This window comes from Salvia splendens, chromosome 21 (assembly GCF_004379255.2).
Source record: "Salvia splendens isolate huo1 chromosome 21, SspV2, whole genome shotgun sequence".
Classification (NCBI taxonomy): domain Eukaryota; kingdom Viridiplantae; phylum Streptophyta; class Magnoliopsida; order Lamiales; family Lamiaceae; genus Salvia; species Salvia splendens.
In genome coordinates, this window is record NC_056052.1 from 27,291,042 (window position 1) to 27,312,066 (window position 21,025).

A 21,025-nucleotide genomic window follows, 5' to 3' on the forward strand; every position below is an offset into this window, starting at 1 on the left:
AAGTAAAACAAGAAGTAAAATATAAACTTCATATATGCTTCATCATTAGTTTCCCAGCAATCAAACAATTAACAATCAATACCATCGAATTAAAAACAGTAGAAACAATACAAAGACAGAGCATACAATCAATGGGGAAAAAAAACTTAATACTATAGCGCAGTTAAATAAATAATTAAAGAAATATAAGTAGTAAAAGTTTGATAAAATCAAGTCATTGTTCGGACAAGCGGTGACGTCATCGGAGAGTGAGGTGACATCATCATCTCCTCCAACCTCCTGAACGACAAGCTGATCTCCAGCTTGCTCCTCCTCCTGCATTGCTTCCTAGCCTCGCTGCTCTTGCTCTGCACCACCAGCTTGGAGATCCTACTCAGCGCCACGCGCATGGTCTCCTCGTCCATGTTCGCAAAGCACACTCTGAACCACCCCGGCTCGGCGCAGTGAAACGACGCGCCGGGTGAGACATTGATCCTCACGTCATTCACAATCACGCGCCACAGCTCCATCTCGGCCTCGAACGTGGCTGCCTTCAGCTGCCGCCGCAAATCCATCCAGCAGTAGAGCCCGGCGCTACCTTTCAGGCTGCCCACGCCAATCTGCGCCATGCCCTGGCACCCAGGCGCGCCGCGCTCTCGGCGAGGAATTTCCCCACGAATTCCTCGTCCACGAGCATGGACGCCAGCATCCGCTGCGTCTGCGTGGACACGAGCCCGAAGCTCGACATCTTGCTGGCGCAGCAGACGACGGCATCGTTGTAGGAGTAGAGGATCCCGACGCGGAACCCCGGGAAGCCGAGGTCCTTGGAGAGGCTGTAGACGATGTGGACTAGGTCGGGGTTCGCGTCGGGGGACTCTGCCAGGATCTCGGCGATGCTGACGAAGCCGGGCTCGTCGAAGACGGTGGCGGAGTAGATCTCGTCGCAGATTAAGTGGATGTTTTTTTCGTTGGTGAAGCTCAGTGCCATTGATAGAGCTTCACGGTCGAGGACGGTGCCTAGCGGGTTTGATGAGTTGTTTGTTGGTTTCTGGGATTACAAGATAACAAAACCGGGCGTAATACAACCCAAAAGAAAGGAAAAGTATGAACTGAACTTAAAAATTACAACGTAGAATCGAAACTACTAAACCAGTATGATTAGCCGAGTCGAGGAGGCCTCTTCCCGCAAGACGAGATACGCCCCGGTAGTGCTCTTCGGTTTGGCGTGTCGTCCCCAAAGGTAAAACGGCTACGTCTCTATTGATGCAGCACCGCAATCAGTAGAGCTCCGGCGAACTGGATGAAGGAGAGGGCAGAGCTTCGACAGAAGGACAATGCAGAGAGAGGGAGAGAGCTTATGCAGATGCTTGTAGATGTGTGTGTCTTAATGCAGTGGTATGGCTAGCCTATTTATAGGCCAACCACCATGCAGGGTCAACCAGCCATTGAAGGCTCATCATGGCAAAAACGTAACCGACGTCGGTTACAGGCGTGTGGCTGGAATGTGCCACCCGTGTGTGGAGCGTGTGGATTTCTCACGTGGCAACCGTGACTGTGCCTCGCTTGACGACGTGTCAAGCCACTTGGATTGCTGACTCGGCGGTGGTCCAAAAAGAATAGTTTGGGCCAAGCACCAAGCCCAAAGACCACCCAAAGACCAATTGCCAAGATCCAAGTCCAAGTCCAAGCCCAAGCCCAAGCCCAAGATCGAGATCGAGATCGAGATCGGGATCGGGCTCGGGCCCGGGCCCGAGGCCCGCGGCCCGAGCACGGGCACGGGCTCGGGCTCGGGCGGGCGGGCGGCGGCGGCGGCGCGCGCGTGTGCGCGCGTGTGGGCTCTTTCACCCATCTTGGTCCACTATAATTATTAAGTAACATAAAGTCACTTAATTTATACACATTAAAGATGTGTTAATCCTCCAATGTGGGATAATTAACACTAGTTAATTATTCCCTAAGCTCCATCTCCAAGCTTTAATTAAAAGCTAATTATGCCCAACTTTAATCCACTATTTCTCACTCACCGGAAATCGGATTTGAGAAAGTGAATATACTACATTTACCTACGTAAAATGTAGATCGACGCTATGTCATTTAATTTCACAAAATTAAATGTCTCGTCACATTTATTATTTGGTCAAAATCCATTGACCGGGCATATTTAATCCATGATTTTTACAATCTCCCACATGAGTGGAAATAGCCGAATGCATATGCATGCAGACACAAGCTCAACCCTCGCGAGGTATATAAGCATAAGGATAGGTAGTTGTTGACTTTGAACCCTCCATAGTCGACACCATCGGATACACAGGCGGCTTAGTAGCGCGATGCTTTGAACTAATCCCCCACGGCGTGCACCGAGACAATGGTGTTAACGCTTAAACACCTCAACCTCATCCGTTCTCACGTTTTGTGTCCATTGCGGTCTTGGACACCACTTTGGATTCATAAGTGCATTTTTTTTTTTTTTTATGAAGCGACCACACTTCGCACTTACATAGGTGATTCTTAGTCAAGTACCTTGCCATACTTGGTCTCTTTGAGAATTCCATCTCTTTGAGATCCTTAAGAACCATTAAAAGTCATAGACTTAGCCTTTACCACTAGGCAAGCTCTCCAACACTCTATTGCTCTCTAGGGAATAGATATAGTTGAGTGTTTCTCATGAACTCTCATAGCTTAGTTGTCCCTTTGAACCAAGTTCTTGGGATCTCCAGTCATCATGGTTGGATTACCACTATGACAATTCTTTAGTTTGTGGATTTCAAACCCATTCCCTCTAGCAACTTATTCATTTGATCACGGTTTAACCCTTTGGTTAGCGGATCCGCTAGATTATCTATTGACTTCACATAGTCAATTGTAATCACCCCTGTTGTGATCAAATGTCTCACGGTGTTATGTCGTCGACGTATATGTCGAGACTTACCGTTATAGAAACCATTGTTTGCCCTTCCAATAGCCGCTTGGCTATCGCAGTGAATCAGCACTGGTGGCACTGGCTTAGACCAACATGGAATGTCTTCAAGGAAGTTCTTAAGCCACTCGGCTTCCTCACCAGCCTTATCTAAGGCAATGAACTCCGATTCCATTGTTGATCGGGCTATACAGGTCTGTTTTGTGGATTTCCATGATACAGCACCACCCCCAATAGTGAAGACATATCCACTTGTTGAAAGTGAGTCTCTATTATCGGATATCCAATTGGCATCACAGTACCCTTCAAGTACCGGGGGGTATCTCGAGAAGTGTAGCCCAAGATTTTGAGTGTGTTTTAAATATCTCAAAACCCTCACAAGAGCTCTCCAATGCTCTTTGCTTGGATTGCTCGTGTAGCGACTTAACTTGTTCACGGCACAAGCAATGTCAGGTCGAGTGCAATTAGTCAAGTACATAATGCACCCGATGACCCGTGCATACTCTTCTTGTGCAACGGGCTCGCCTTTGTTTTTGCTCAAGTGAACGTCGAGTTCAATTGGAGTCTTAACCGGCGCGCCATCATAGGCTTTGAATTTATTCAATATCTTCTCAACATAATGTGATTGTGTTAAGATGGTTCCATCATTCGTTCTTAGAATCTTCATTCCAAGAATTACATCGGCTAGACCCATGTCTTTCATGTCAAAGTTTCTCTTTAACATGGCCTTTGTATCGTTAATTACTTGAGTGTTGCTACCCAAGATTAACATATCATCAACGTAGAGACACACTATAACATGACCGTTATTAGTGCTCTTGATGTAGACACATTTGTCGCACTCGTTGATTTTAAACCCATTTGATAACATCACATTATCAAACTTCAAGTGCCATTGCAATGGCGCTTGTTTCAATCCATATAGGGATTTCACGAGCTTGCATACCTTTTTCTCTTGTCCAGGTACTACAAACCCTTCGGGTTGTTCCATATAGATTTCATCTTCTAGTTCACCATTCAGAAACGCGGTCTTTACATCCATTTGATGAATCTCGAGATTGTGCAATGCAGCAATAGCGAGAAGCACCCGGATAGATGTAATCCTTGTTACAGGTGAATAGGTATCGAAGAAGTCATGTCCTTCTTTTTGTTTAAAACCCTTTACTACTAATCGGGCTTTATACTTATCAACTGTTCCATCGGCCTTAAACTTTCTTTTAAGGACCCATTTGCATCCTAAAGGTTTAGCACCTTCGGGCAAATCAACCAACACCCATGTGTGGTTTAGCAAAATTGAATCAATTTCGCTTTGAACAGCTTCTCTCCAATGCAGCCCGTCTAGGCCAGCAAAGGCTACTTTTATCGATGTTGGTTCTTCATCCAACATGAAAGCAATGTAGTCAGGACCAAAAGTTTTTGGTGTTTTGACTCTATTACCACGTCTTAGTACTGTATCTTTTGGATCGGGCCTTGCACGCTTGCGCGATTCAGGTTCCGCATCCGCTGATTTAGAACTAGTGGCTTCTTCTTCCACTTGTTTGGAACTAGTGGCTTCTTCAATTCTTGTCTCAGAATTGGTTGAGACTTTTTCCTTGTCTTTGCAAGGAAATGTATTTTCGAGAAATACAGCATTCCTCGACTCAATTGTTGTTCCTACTTTGATAGTCGATATTTTAGACTTGTGAACAACAAATCGATATGCACTACTGTTAAGTGCATATCCAATGAAGATGCAATCAACCGTCTTAGGTCCGATCGTAACTTCTTTGGGCGGAGGAACCATCACCTTTGCCAAACACCCCCACACTTTGAGGTATTTGTAGGATGGCTTCCTTCCCTTCCACAACTCATAAGGAGTAACATCTTTTCCTTTGAGAGGGATTTTATTCAAGATATAGTTTTCTGTCAAAACAGCTTCCCCCCACATGTTATGTGGTAATCCTGAACTGAGTAGCAGTGCATTCATCATCTCTTTTAGAGTTCGATTCTTGCGTTCTGCAACACCATTAGATTGTGGTGAATATGGAGCAGTTGTTTGATGAATTATACCACTTGCGTTGCATAACTCCTCAAACGGGGCTACATATTCGCCTCCTCTATCGCTTCGAATCATTTTGATTTTACAACCAAGTTGATTCTCAACTTCGTTCTTATAATTTTTGAACGCCTCTATTGCTTCATCTTTGCTTCTTAAAAGATAAATGTAGCAATATCTTGTGCAATCATCTATGAAAGTGATAAAGTACTTTTTACCACCTCTAGTTTGCACCATCTTTAAATCACATACGTCCGTGTGAATTAATTCAAGGGGTTTTGTGCTACGTTCAACCGAGTGAAACGGCAACTTAGTCATTTTTGCTTCAAGACAAATTTCACATTTATCTTGGGTATCCAATTCATTAGCCTTTAGTAAATCTAAATTCACTAATCTTTTAGTAGCTTTTGAATTCACATGCCCCAATCTACAATGCCACAAATTTGAAGACTCAATCAAATAAGAGGAAGTAGATGCTTTATTCTTATTAGCCAGTGGCTTTGGAACACGCAGTGTTTCTACACTAAGCTTGAAAAGTCCGTCGGTTACATAACCTTTTCCGAGGGACTTCCCAAACTTATACAATGCAAACCGATCGGATTCAAATACAAGTTTAAAACCCTTATTCACTAGTATTGATCCTGAAACTAGGTTCTTCCGGATGTCCGGAACGTGCAGCGCATCCTTCAAGGTGATTTAGACGCCAGACGTCATCTTGAGGATTACATCACCAACTCCGAGGATTTCAGACGAGGCTTGATTCCCCATGTTTATCTTTCTCCCTTCAACGTTGTTGTAGGTGGAGAACATACTCCTATCTGCGCAAACATGTGCAGTAGCGCCGGTATCAATATACCAGCCACCCTTGTTGTTGTTAACAAGGTTGACCTCTTCAGTGACCACAGCAATGAGGTCGTTCTCATCCCAGTCCTTGAACTCCTTCTCTACGACGTGGGCAGCCGGCTTTCTCTTCTTGCTGCGGCAGTCTTTAGCAAAGTGGCCTGGTTTGCCACACTTGTAGCAGTCGCCTTCAAACTTCTTTGAAGGCTGCTTTCCCTTCCCTTTGTCGTTTGGACGGTTTGGGCGAGGGCGTTTGTTGGAGGGACCGCCCCGCTCCAACAGGTTGGCTTTGGCTTCATTTGGGGTGAAGCCCTTAGCCTTTTGATCACTTTTGCGCATGTCGGCCTCAATGCGCAACTTCACGATCAAGTCTTCAAGGGTCATCTGCTTTCGCTTGTGCTTGAGATAACTCTTGAAGTCCTTCCAACTTGGAGGGAGCTTGTCAATGATCGTGCACCTTAGGAACTTATCGGGCAAGGTCATCCCTTCAGCCACTAAGGAGTGGATGATCATTTGGAGCTCTTGGACTTGCTCCATGATGGGTCGAGAGTCGACCATCTTGTAGTCCATAAACTTGGATGCTACAACCTGTTCAGTCCCTGCAGCATTGTCTATGCTATATTTCTTCTCTAGGCTTTCCCACATTTGTTTAGATGTGGTTACATTGGAGTATACATTATAGAGGCTATCATCTAATGCACTTAAAATAAAGTTTTTACATAGATAATCCCCTTTTCTCCAAGCTTCATAGTCCGCCATGACTTCGAGCCTAGTCTCTTGGTCGCTTGGCGCGGGCGGCTCGTTCTCCGTGAGGAAGTTGGCGACGCCCAATGTTGTCAAATAGAACAACATCTTTTGATACCACCTCTTGAAGTCTGATCCTCCAAACTTGGGTGGTTTCTCAGCAGGTGGCATCATTCTTGGTGCCAAAGGTGCCGCAGTTGGTCCTTGGAAGGAACCAATTCCATTGCCCCCGAAGGAGCCAACAACTTGGTTGGGCATAGAGCCCCCACCATTCATGTTGGGCATAGAGCCCGCCATGGTCGTACCAGCCCCGAAGGGACTAGCACCCGCATGAGACCCGAAGGCCCCAGCATTCGTGTTGATCCCGAAAGATCCAACACTAGTATTGAGCCCGAAGGCACCAACACTTGATCCATTAAAGGATCCGAAGGAACCACTAAAAGTGGAACCAACCGAACCACCAAAGGTGGAACCAGTGGACGCCCCGAAGGGGTTGTCCCAAACCCAAGGGACGGTGGATGAGGCAGCTGGGAAGCCGGGAGTTGGCATCATCGAGGGAGCCGATGAAGTGTTGACCGGTTCAGTGGTCGCCATGGTGGAGGGAATGGCGGCGGCGGTGGTGGCAGCGGCGGTGTTGGAGTCGGTAGACATCTCCAACAAAGGTGTTTAATATTTCGAAAGTTTTAGTTCAGTTTAGAAGTCCAAATTCCTTCAAAGGCAAGTTATCTCGTCTTGCGATTGTTGGTTTCTGGGATTACAAGATAACAAAACCGGGCGTAATACAACCCAAAAGAAAGGAAAAGTATGAACTGAACTTAAAAATTACAACGTAGAATCGAAACTACTAAACCAGTATGATTAGCCGAGTCGAGGAGGCCTCTTCCCGCAAGACGAGATACGCCCCGGTAGTGCTCTTCGGTTTGGCGTGTCGTCCCCAAAGGTAAAACGGCTACGTCTCTATTGATGCAGCACCGCAATCAGTAGAGCTCCGGCGAACTGGATGAAGGAGAGGGCAGAGCTTCGACAGAAGGACAATGCAGAGAGAGGGAGAGAGCTTATGCAGATGCTTGTAGATGTGTGTGTCTTAATGCAGTGGTATGGCTAGCCTATTTATAGGCCAACCACCATGCAGGGTCAACCAGCCATTGAAGGCTCATCATGGCAAAAACGTAACCGACGTCGGTTACAGGCGTGTGGCTGGAATGTGCCACCCGTGTGTGGAGCGTGTGGATTTCTCACGTGGCAACCGTGACTGTGCCTCGCTTGACGACGTGTCAAGCCACTTGGATTGCTGACTCGGCGGTGGTCCAAAAAGAATAGTTTGGGCCAAGCACCAAGCCCAAAGACCACCCAAAGACCAATTGCCAAGTCCAAGTCCAAGTCCAAGTCCAAGTCCAAGATCAAGATCGAGATCGAGATCGAGATCGAGATCGGGATCGGGCCCGCGGCCCGCGGCCCGCGAGCGCGAGCACGAGCACGTGCACGGGCACGGGCTCGGGCTCGGGCGGGCGGGCGGCGGCGGCGGCGCGCTCGTGTGCACGCGTGTGGGCTCTTTCACCCATCTTGGTCCACTATAATTATTAAGTAACATAAAGTCACTTAATTTATACACATTAAAGATGTGTTAATCCTCCAATGTGGGATAATTAACACTAGTTAATTATTCCCTAAGCTCCATCTCCAAGCTTTAATTAAAAGCTAATTATGCCCAACTTTAATCCACTATTTCTCACTCACCGAAAATCGGATTTGAGAAAGTGAATATACTACATTTACCTACGTAAAATGTAGATCGACGCTATGTCATTTAATTTCACAAAATTAAATGTCTCGTCACATTTATTATTTGGTCAAAATCCATTGACCGGGCATATTTAATCCATGATTTTTACATTGTTGAGAAGTATGCCCTTCACGGTTGTGTTTGAGTCTAGTGTCGCTTTGTATGCGGCTTCGAGCGCATCCTGAGTCATCTTGAAGCCATTCGAGCTGTCACAGATGACTGGGACGAGCTTGACACCCGTGCGCCAAGTCAGATCACGGTCGTTTCTGCATGCCATAAAACGGTAATGTCAATATAAGTCTAGATAAAAAAATTTCTTCACATTTGAAATTTTTAGAGGTAAAAAAGTTACACTTTAATTAGCAACTAAAGCTAATATTATTTGTGATGTGTTTATGTAAGATGCTTTGAAAGGGAACATGGCAAATGATAAAAGTAGCTGGAATCGAAGTAGACGTGACAAAAACAGTTAATTATGAAATTTGTCGTGGAGTTAAGATTTATTATAAAGAGACGAATTAGTAAGTATGGTGTCCCACCAATAATTTTGGCTAATAAATTATTTTCAACATAAAATACAAAAATAAATCAAACAGAAATTAGTTAAGATATGCTTACGCTGGATAATATGGAGTGGGCACCAACAGGGCTCCCCGGGATCGGCCAAGCAGAAGGTGAGCGTTTCTTGAGCCCCGGTCGCACCTCCGTTCATTACTATGCGGTCCGGGTTGAACCGGACTCGGTCTCCCCTCACTTTCTCCATAAATCTTGCAACAGCCTATAACAAAGCAATTAATAATATTACAATTTGATTAATCTTGATAATATAGTTGATTATACATAATTAATTAATGTGACATAAATTATTACATTTCGGAATTCTGGCATGCCATGATAATCTTGAAAAAATAGCTACGTCCTTAAATTGGCTCGCCCCTTCTGCAGTGCAAATGGATGCCTTTGGGTTGTTCCTCGCCCACTCCTCCACTAAATCAAATGAAAGCTGCAAACAAATAAATAAACAAATAAAAAATAATTTAAGATTATCGACAGATTAGTGAAAAGTTCGTCAGTAAAATTACGGATCAATTCTTTTTTTTGGTAAAGCCTTTAATTGAATTCCATTTTAATGAAGAGCATTACTTGTATTCCGCCTCAGGGAGTGACGCATAAGAGTTATGCGTCACTAACAGAAAGACGCATAATAATTATGCGTCGTTAGTTATTGACGCATAATCGTTATGCGTCGCTAATAAACGACGCATAAGGGTTATGCGTCGTTAGATATTGACGCATAACCATTGTACGTCGTTCATTAGCGACGCATAACGCTTATGCGTCTTTATTTAGCGACGCATAATTCTTATGCGTCGTTCGTTGAGTTTTAAACTGGGCAGAAGGTAGAACCAGCCAGAAACGAACGAGCAGAAGCAGGGGACGAAACCAAACGACGAAATCAAGCGATTTCCGACGAATCCGAGCAAAATCCGGCGAATTTCCACCATTTTGCAACCATATTCCGGTAATTGTTCTTCAATTTGGCTAAATACATCCTTTAATGTTTAATTTGGGCAGGTTTTCCGTAATTTAGTAAAAGTAGGGTTTCTGATTAAATTGATGGATTTTTGGTATATTTTTGTTGTTTTGTTGCATATAATTAGGGATTATGATGAAATTATGGGTTATGATGAAATTGATGGAATTTTTGGTCGACTTTCCGTAATTTGTGTATTTCATATGGATTTAATTTAGCAAAATTAGGGTTTATGATGAAATTGTTGGATTTGTTGGTCGATTTTCCGTAATTTGGATATTTCATACGCATATAATTGAATGGGTAGAAGCAATTGATTAAGTTTTTGTAATTGTCCCCCTTTTGGTGGGCGATTTTATGTAATTTGGGTATTTCATATGCATATATTGCGCCCCTAAGTTGCAATTTAGTTAGCTTGTTGAGTTGTTATGAAAAAAATTGAATCATGGGTGAATGTTTTGAAGTAGATGGCATCTGCAAGTTCCGAACAACAGTTATGCTATGGACCTGAGGATCCATCACTATTGTTTCATCAGAACGAACACATTTCAGGCTCCTTGTTGGCGAATGGCACAGCAAATGTGTTGAGAAGTCGTAGGACGGAGAGTAAGGTGTGGGCATTGCCAATACATGAAAATGTAATGTATTGGCTAGATGTATGGGGGTTCAGAGGCGTGGTTGAATGTGGAAGGCCGATGAGGATGGACAATGAGCTAATAACGGCCTTGATCGAGCGCTGGAGGCCTGAGACACACTGTTTCCACCTTCCAGTTGGTGAAGTTACTGTAACCTTACAGGATGTGCAAAGCCTGTGGGGTTTGAGAGCAGACGATCATGTTTTCACTGGCCGTGACTACCCTGTTGGATTTGAAGATTGGTCCAGCAAGTGTAGAGATTTGTTGGGATGGATACCTGACGCAGAAACCGAAACGAAGCACAGTGGTTTGTTGATGACGTCTCTGATCCACCAAGCGACGATGCCGTTGGGTGATGGGCTGTCTGAGTATGCATACATTCAAAGAGCACGTATACATGCTCTGATCTTGTTAGGGGGGCTTATTTTACCGGACACCACAGGGTGCAAGGTCCCCTTTATGTGGTTAAATGCCTTAGACGATCCGGAAGATGTGGCTAATATCAGTTGGGGTAGTGCTGCTTTAGCATACCTGTATCATTATTTGTGCGAGGCTTCTATAGGCAGACAGAGAAGAGATGTGGGTGGACCTATGGTTCTCTTGCAGCTGTGGGCCTGGGAAAGAATGCCTACATTGATGCCAGCCTTCTTGATATCGCCTATGCACACGCCGTATACCCCGTGTGGAGACAAGTAATGTTTTTGTTTAAATTAACTCACATAATTATGTATTTTGTTGATAACTTTTGACATTAATATTATGTATAGGTGGCACGGAGTTACTGAAATTGGAAATGCTCCCCGACATTCAGTAGCTCATTATCGTGATCAGTTATCACTGATCCGTCCTGGCCAGGTGAAATTTATTTGTGTTGTTTTAGTTAATGAATTTACTTACTATAGTATGAAATTAATTGTGTTTTTTATTTTATTTGTTTGTAGTTTATGTGGACACCCTATGCAGACTGTATCCTCCCTGAGTACTGCATTGATTCGACTGCATCCTAGTTGTGCGATACTTATTTGGTGTGCTGGTCATTTGTCGAGGCACACGAGGCTGGACGCGTTTCTCGACAATTTAACCGCTACCAGCGTATTCCTCAGTACTGTGATAGGATGCTACATAGCTCCGGCCATTTGAGTAAAAGTCACCGCCGTGGGAGGAAGGGCACTGATTGGGCTAAGGTACATAAGTTCTTCATTGATGAATGGGACTTGCGCCACGACAGGTTCCAAGCAACTTTTGACCATGCAAAGGCGACAATGGATGGTCGCATTAATCCGGGCTATATGGCGTGGTACAATAGGATCACCGTGTCGTACCTAGTTCAACCTGGGACACAGTCAACTGAAGGGATGAACGAGGCAGTCCCTTCTAATTTATTGGCGGTATGTGATGTTTTTGTATATAAAAATGTCTTTAGTTTAAAGTTTGTATTGCTCACCGTGGTATGATGTCATTTGTATTTGTGTTATCTAGGTTGAGACCCTTCAGGGGATATGACATTTGACCTATGAACATGACACAGACCACCAACTTCTCTTCGTCATGGACTGCCGGGTGTTCGGACGGGTGGGCACGGGATTACGCGACAGCATAGGTTATCGCAGCAGCAGCAGCCGCAACCTGAGTATGCGGTACCAGAGCCCTTGAGTCCGGAGTACGATCCACCAGGATGGTCTCAGTTGAGTGGTGCAAGCCACGAGCCCTCGCAATGGGGAGCACGCACGCCATGTGATTCATTCTTTGGCGGTGTGTCTGATTGGGATGCAGCTCAACCAGGACGTGATACGTACTTTCAGAATTATCAATTTATGGATCCTGTGGGGGAAGAAGAGGGTCAGGAAGAAGAGGGTCCGGAAGAAGAGGGCGGGGAAGAACATGACGAAGTAATATTCCGACCACCGACCGCGGGATCCTCACGACCATCAAGTACGATTGGGAGGGCTATGCAGAATGTATTCAGGGGATTTTCAACAAGGAAGAACAAAGGGAAAGCTCCGACAAAGTTCACGCCTCCATCTAGATAGATTTCGGTCATATGTTGGTATTTATGTCTATTGAAACAGGTTGTGATCGTAAGTTGATTTTTGAACATTTTTGATATGATGAAACATAAATACTTTGGAATGTTTTCTATGGTGGAATGAACAATATTATGATTTTGATAAACAAATATAAACAAATATCGTCATATGCCCGAAACATGTTTCAAAAATCAACATACGACCACACCGGGCGAAGTGGCTGGACTCGTTACAAATTTACATAAAATCGCCCGACCGAGCGTTTTAGAAAAATAAAATCGCCCGACTGGGCGAAGTTTCTGGCCTGAATAGTGCGTGACGAAATTCCCCCGGTGACGCATAACGATTATGCGTCGTTCTTCATAACGATTATTCGTCGTTCTTCATAACGATTATGCGTCGTTCATTGGTGACGCATAATCATTATGCGTCACTGGGTGAATGTCGTCACGCACTGTTGAGTCCAGAAACTTCGCCCGGTCGGGCGATTTTATTTTTCTAAAATGCCCGGTCGGGCGATCAAAGCTCATTCGATCCACCCTCGCAGATGATCCAATACCACAGTCAAAACTCATTGGTTCAAACCCCGCAGATGCTCCAATACCATAATCAACAACTGGTGGGATTTCTGCACTCCTCACCGGTGAATACTCAACAAATAATTCAATACACCCACTTGAATTTTGAGCATTGTTGAACATAAACATTACACTTTCATCATTGCAAATCACAGAACATGTATAACTCATACCGGAAGCATAGACTACACATTGTCTCCATAATAATTCAATTGTGTGTTGGTTCATATCTATTCCCATCGCATCACAGATCATTGCTACCAACCCAGAATAGGAAACACCTGAATTTAATATGATGGAGCTCCTCGCACGAGGTGGTTCATAACCAATACCCATATGTGGTAGTTGAACTACTCTACCACCCCAATACAAACTCACAAATACTTGCATGATTTCTGCATAAAAAACATTTAAAACAACGACAATTAGGGACATTTTTCCTACAAGCCCTAATTTGTATAAATTGGGTAAAACTAACAAATGAAAGCACAATAAACATGAATAATGATGAATGTAGCTAAATTGATTAACAAATTATCGGATCTTATGGAGAAATCGCCGGAAATCGCCGACAGAAGAAATGAAAGTGTGTGAAAGTGCGTTCTGTGAGCTGCGTCTGCCTGTAGGGGGTTAAAAGCCGCCTTAACGACGCATAACCATTATGCGTCGTTCTTTAATGACGCATAACCCTTATGCATCGTTAAGCGACGCATAATCCTTGTGCGTCATTAAAGAACGACGCATAAGGGTTGTGCGTTTCATTAAGAACGACGCACAACCATTATGCGTCACTCCCTCAATTAGAATGAATCTATTCTCCTTTATTAAATTGGAATTCCATTACTTTTTAAGCACAAGAGAAGAAAGACTTCGTAAAATTACCTGGTTTTCGGCTAAGCCCATCTGAATAACTCCATTAGGATTTTTTGTGGGATGATAAGAGCATCTGTAACGCGTCGGGCCGGGCCGCAAATCGCGAGTCCCGGCCCGTCCCATGCGTTACACGGAGGCGAGTCACGGCCCAGGCCGGTCCCGGGGCCGCGTTCCCGGCCTGGTGAGCGTCCCGCGTCCCGGCCCGGGATGGGGTTGCACGGTGACGGGCCGCATGTCCCGCGGCCCGGCCCAGCGTTACACGCTCTTCGGGCCGGGCCGCAAATCCAATTTTTTTTTAATTCGATGTCTATAAATACGAGCTTGCGTTCCATCCATTTCAATCCCGCGTTCCATTTCAATACTCTATTATACCCTTTGTTTCGGCGCCAATGGATTGGTTTAACAGCGATCAACGTGAGATGGAGGAGTTCGTTAACTTGAACAATTGGTACATACCGTCGTCGCAACCATCGCAGACACAACCTAGTCCGGGAGTCGGTAGCAACGTCGACATTAATTTCTAATGAACAATGTATTTTCCCGGTTTCAATTGTTCAACGAATTGCGTTTACGAGTTAAATAGGTTGGAGTTGTGAATAGTGTCATTTATTAGTTGCGGCCCGGGCCGCAACCTGCAGGGTTACAACAGTTGGGGCCTGGGCCGCAACTGTAGAGGAATGATGACGTGGAGGGGACTTGGGGCCGGAAATGGGGACGGGGTTAATGATGCCCTAAGGATCGACGTCATAGGCCTTCCAGCCGTCAAAAAACACAGTTTTCACCATGACCGTCATTACTAGCAATCTTGGACAGAATATGCTCTTGGCTTCCCAACATTATTTTCCAAAAAAGAATTATAGAAGTGAAAGAATGAGTTAGATATCAGTAACAGTTGTTGAAATGTGAGAAGATGTTTGTAAGTAGAATGTTTAAGGTATGTAAGGAGGGGCTATATATAGTCCGAAACTAGGTAGTGATAATATTCAAATGAAGCTTCCTAAGAAATAACATAGGCAAGAATAAGCATATATACTAAATAAAAAAGACGATGTTTTAAAATTTAGATTTACGTTCATGCTCAAAATGTCCACATGCACAAAATAATTCTCCTCTTTGAAAATATAGTAAAAGGTTGTTTTTGAAACTTGGCAGCCGACATTGAACTTGATTAATCTCAAAAAACCTTAGAATCCACACATTGCCTATACTATGAAATAAATTCAACGAAAATGTATTTAATTCTCTAAATATTGTCAAACTGCCAGCTCATCACCATGAATGATGAAATTAATTGTTCGTCACTCTTAAGAATTTTTATTTGCAATCATTTTATAAAATAACTAATTAATGGCTTAGATTTTTTTAATTGCAATGCACTAAAAGTAAAAAAAGTTCTATATTTTGGTAACCGCAATTTATATTTGTTAAGATCTCAATTTCCGGATTTGTGAAACAATCTGCTGTCCCATTTTTATTTATGTGACAGTAAGATATAATTAAAAATATTAAAGGTGATTTTGGCAACGCTGAAATTCATTAGGTACAATGTGAACTGTTCGACATGAGCATATATTTATATATGTGTGAGAATTTTGGAAATTACACCGAAATATTCATCACTTTGTTTTGTCACCTTCTGAAATATTTTCGTAATAGTTTAAAAAAATTTGAATTTTGGTATTAAATGACGAGACAACGTGTGTTAAGTAGGTTCGAAAAGAAGAACTGGACCCGAGTTGTCTCGGATTAGGCATCACCTAATTAATTTTATTTATAAGGTCTTATTATTATTTAATTATTTAATTTTCAAATCAGAACACTATCATGATCGGTTTATAAAGGTTAACCTATTAGTTAGGTAGAAGATGACATAACTAAAATGAGTATACATATAAAAAAAGTTAATATTATACTCCTACCTAATGATCTTTGAAATTAACAACGTATTGTTGTGACTTGTGAACGAGTGGATGATAGCATCGATGGATAATATTAATATAATTATGTGTTTCTAGCTAGATACATAATTTGGTAGAGGGAAGGGTTACATTACAAATCTCAATTGCTACAATATAAATTACAAATTGTGAAACATAAGGAATTTATTTTTGTTTTGAAAAAAGATGAATGACCCCTAGAATTCAACTATACTTACTACATATAGGATCAATAATTTATTTAGCATATGAATGAATTAACTAACATAAATCTTTATGATTTAAATATTGAAGATGGATGAATTAGATTTTATTTTAAAAATAATATTTATTTTATCCACTTTTCAAAGAGATAATTTTATGGCCACACGTGGGCTTTTTACGGAAATGGAAAAATCATGAATGTAATGATAATTGCATATTAGTAATAGGAGTACATACTCTTTATTTAAAATTAACCAAATCTAAAACCGGTGGATTATTCCAACATATCAGTGCTGACTGGACCTGTCGGCAGCTGAGTTGTGATTTTATTTTGTTTTAATAAACATAGAAATAACTAATTACACTTAGCAAAACAACCAAAATTAAGAATACACAAAATGGGAGGCCTGGATTAATAATATGAAACTGGATACTTGTGGTTCCCTTGCCCCCCGATTGATCAACCAATAGTTTTATTAATATTAATATTAATATTTGTTGTAATGTTGTTTATAATATCATCGATTAATTTTAATACAATCTGCAATTTTATTTGCCAAAGATTAGACCATCGACTGACTAAATAAGTAAAAGAGAGATAAACTCAAACCTTTTAAAATAGTTAGAACATCGAATTGAATTGGGTTTAATTTAAATTATCATTTTCTTTTTTTAAAGAAGCATCATTTAATTTTTAAAGTCTCTCGTGCATATCATGTCACTATTTGTACCATAATTATAAATAATCAATGTTTGTTTTCAATTAGTACTGAATATGACTGATACCAAGAAAGATTAGTTAGTTCAATACACACATTAATTTAAATGTTAAATTTTTATTAGATTAATAAACAAGCTGCGATTCACAAAAATTACTGAACCGTATCATCATAGATATATATCCTTATTTATTAAATGAAAATAAATTTTTAGTGGTGTAGAAATCATAGGAATTTTAAAAAAAAAATATGAAAATTAAAAAGCCTTGATTACACCTCAACAATCACAAAAAGTTGGTAGTTTATTCCCCTCTGTTTGCTATCTGTACATGATAAAATCCAGCCTCAACAATACTATGCACAGCTCAATAAGAGAGATAATTATTAGTATCAAGAAATGACACAAGCATTAGGGTTTTCCTCAGAACTATAGACATGGTAGTACTGTGTGGCATAAGGGTTGTAATTCTTATACAATTTGATTAGTTCTGCAATTTGTTCACTCTCAGTTTTCTTAGTACTACTACTATCATCCTTTTTTTCATCCTTCTTTTCATCTTTCTTCTCTTCTTTCTTCTCACCTTCCTTCTTTTCTGGTTCTTTTGCAGGCCCCACTGCTAGTATTTGTGGGCACCATGATTTCTTCAATTTGTTCACAATTTCAACTGGATCCACATTCCCTATCACTGTCATTTTCTTCTCATTCATGTCCATCGCAAGCGATTCGATTCCTATTCAGCACCCGATAGTCGAACTCAGGGGTGGGAGTAGAAAAGAAGATTGGTTGGAGCTATATCTTTAAATTTTATTCGAAAATATATTTTTAAGTGGTTTAAATTATTGATAGGGGGCTTTTGTATAAAAATTTATATAAAAAAAATTGAATAAAATCCAAGACCACGAATTTATTCAGCAAAATGTCGAAGGGGGGAAGCTAGAAGGGAATTAAAAATGGAGAAAAACAAAAGTAAAATATGCAAAATCATATCAACAAGATTGAGAATTGATGTGTTGGATAGCAAATACCTGGTAGGCTAGAAACTGACTTCATAGCCTTCTGCTTTCCTTTCTCATCTTGAACTGCTACTTTTACTACCACTTTCTGAAAATGAAAAAGAGAACAAAGAAATAAAAAAAAAAATGAAGCTAACTTGTTAAATAGTACTATAAGCCATGTTGTTATTTGTGTAGAAAAGTAAAAGAGCCATAAACATCAAGTGAAAATCTGAAAATTCCATCAAAGAAATTCTATGCGAATTCTTCTTGTGACAAAACAAGAAATTAAAGATATAGTAGTAATATACAAAAGCACGTAAAGGAATGGGAAATTTTCACCTTTGACATCTCCAATTGGCACAGATGATTGCTTGAACAGGACTCCGAGGCTAAGGAAATATGTTAAACAAATTCCCAGAAATTGATCGGAAATGGTCTTTTGTTGTGTGAGACTGAGAGGGTCCATTTTTTTATATGCATGTAAATATCAGTCAACTTATTAAAATTAGAGATTTAGACCAATAAGCATTACTTAAGCTTCCCTTTAGACCAATCGAAGAGCCAAACTAGGGAAAAAATCAAAGATAAATATTTTCCACCCTTTGGTAGATTCAAGAGAAATTAATTGTCACGCCATGTGAATTTACTTTTTGACCGTATTACAAATAATATATTCCATATTGCTATTTTGATATGCAAAATATTAAACATAATTAGTTAATTAGTAGATAAATTCTTGTTCATCTAACTGAGAACTAACAACACCTAGCAATTGGTCCCCAATCTAATTATATGAGGGCACTAGCTAAGTTATACTACTATAATTGATAATAGACTAGTTGACAGAGAAGAATCCCACTGACTCAAAGTCAGAACGTACACACCTTCATCAGTTTAATATATCTGGTCTTGCTTAAATTATATTATGAATTTTTAAATCATATGATTCCATATCACATGCAGTTTATCTTTTTATGTATTTGTGTTAGTCTGTAGTCTGTAGTAGTAGATATTTCTATAACAAATAATTCTGAGGCTCGATATTTAACATTGTATATAGAAGGAGAAATCAGTGTGTTTATACTATTACCTCCACATAGATATATAGAGTTGAATTTAAATAATAATGTAGTTTAAATAAATAACATGGATAAGAAAGAAAGATTATGGAGCCAAATCAACTAACCATAGCTGTTTCTAGTTATTTAAATGGGCAACCAACCTTCGCCACCCACTCCCAAAACAAATAAATACATAAATAATGCTCTTCGCAATTAATAAAAATATTAGGGAAATCAAATTAATTTATTTAAGGTGGTATTTCAACGTTATACGCTGAACATTTCGAACAATTAATAACGTAACGTTGAGAATGACGACATCTATTTTGACATGTTATTTTCGTACTTTAATCCATTGAGTTCATATCAATAAATTATCCGCTTAATATATTAATGACATAAAATTAACCCAATTAGAACGTCTGAAGGTAAAGATATGACATGATCTTGTTTTTATACCCAACTCCATGTGGATTCATCTGCATACAAATGGATTTCAATTTTAGATACTAAATTTCTAGAATTGTAGATGCATTGTAGTACGTATTCTTATTTATAATAAAAGATTATTTTTATTAAAAATACAAAAAAATGTACTACTAATGTCCAAGATTGATGAATTAGACGAAACTAATATTCTTTACTGTAAGTTGACATCTGAATTGTATATACAATTGATGAATCCGCGAATTATTGATGTTAATAAATGCTGGTAGAGAATGAAGATTATGACACAAAGAATTTACGTGGTTCGATTTACTGAAGTAAATCTACGTCCACGGGAAGAAGGGAGGGCAAGATTGTATTGCTTGATCTGGGATTACAGCTTACAACACAGACTTGCTATATGCTATTTTATCTCTAGAGAGCTTAACCCTTTTCTATCTGATCTAAGTTCTATTTATACATTGAACTAGGATCGTGGTTTGCAGCCCCACTAACAAGATCGTGGGTGAGTAATAACTGCTCAATAACTGCTTCGTACCACTAAATAGATCGTGGGTATAGCGGAGGTCGTGGAGGCCTTTCATGAGTCCACTAACTCCTAGTTCGGTCGAATGCTGAGACCGAACTGCTGGACTTTACCGATCAGCTCTTGCCGATCTGAGAGGAGAGCTTGACTGGTCGGCTTTTACCGAGCTGTAGGCTGAGTCCGAACTCTTTGGTCGTGCCGAACTCTTTGGTGCCGAACAGAACTCTTTCCTGGGCTCTGGGCTGATGGGCCGTCACTGTTATTGGGCTTGCCATTAGGGTTTAGTTCGTACCCCATCACTACCCCCCCCGAAAAGCGAAGTGAATCACTTCGGCGAGGTGAGTCACTTCGGCATTCTGGATAATGGTAAGGGGGAGGCTGACGTCAGGGGACATGCCTTGCGCGTGCCTGCATTAAATGCGACAGTAAAATCCGGCCGTTGAATCCTGAAAAGGTGGGATTCGAAACGGCGCAACGATCTCGAAATCTTTCCCGTATCTAATAAATATGCTTTTTCTTCCTCATTTGAACACCTTTGCTGTTGCGTCTTCTATACTCTCTCTTTCTCGAGAAATTTTCTTCCGCTTTCAAGAGCTTCTTCAGACTTTCTTCACCTTCAAAAAGTAAGAAAAATGTCTTCTTCTTCTTCGGAGTCGGGTAGCGGTAGGAAAGGGGATAAGGGGTCTTCTGGCCGGAAAGGGTCCGGGGAGAAGACCGTAGAGTATTTCCATAGTATTTTGAGTAAGGATACTGTGGTATCCCTACCCGAAAAATACTTTTTTCCTGGGGGAAAGGCGGTGGTACCTGACGGTGATCATAGGGCTGACTCCCCGCCGGAGGGGTACGCCACCGTGTACGAGGCCTGCTTAGAATGCGGGCTTCGTTTCCCCCTCCCTTCTGCCTTTATAGATTTACTAGATTTTTTTCAGCTTCCTTTAGGCCAAGTGACTCCGAACTCTTGGAGGCACTTGTCGGCCTTTGCTGCCGAACTCCGTAGGTTAGGAAGGGATTTGTCTTTGAAGGCGATCCTTAAATTCTTTCAATTTAAGAGGAAGGGGTCTTGGTTTTACTTGATCCCTTTACAGCCCTTTAGAGCCTTTTGTAAAACGAAGTGGCCGAAGTGGCAAAATCGCTTCTTCTACTATGATAGGACCGCGGCTCCTAGTTTTCCCTGGAGAGGGCCGGAG

General features: G+C 41.4%; 1 protein-coding gene and 1 pseudogene across 1 annotated transcript; both read right to left on the reverse strand.

Annotated features, from left to right (window-relative positions):
• Positions 1 to 209: 209 nt before the first annotated feature.
• On the reverse strand, positions 210 to 14,785 carry LOC121783759 (annotated as a pseudogene).
• A 2,294-nt stretch (positions 14,786 to 17,079) lies between these two features.
• LOC121783878 (heavy metal-associated isoprenylated plant protein 39-like) lies at positions 17,080 to 18,304 on the reverse strand. Its single transcript, XM_042182061.1, has 3 exons — positions 18,144 to 18,304; positions 17,835 to 17,910; positions 17,080 to 17,539 (listed from the first exon to the last, which is right to left on the reverse strand). The coding sequence occupies exons 1-3, from the start codon at positions 18,150 to 18,152 to the stop codon at positions 17,199 to 17,201; spliced, it is 426 nt and encodes a 141-aa protein (XP_042037995.1). The 5' UTR covers positions 18,153 to 18,304; the 3' UTR covers positions 17,080 to 17,198.
• Between the last annotated feature and the right edge of the window lie 2,721 nt (positions 18,305 to 21,025).

Coding starts and splice junctions, on each gene's coding strand:
- LOC121783878 (XM_042182061.1), bottom strand. Junction 17,540..17,834: donor GTCAGTTTCTAGCCTACCAG/GTATTTGCTATC, acceptor GGTGCTGAATAG/GAATCGAATCGCTTGCGATG.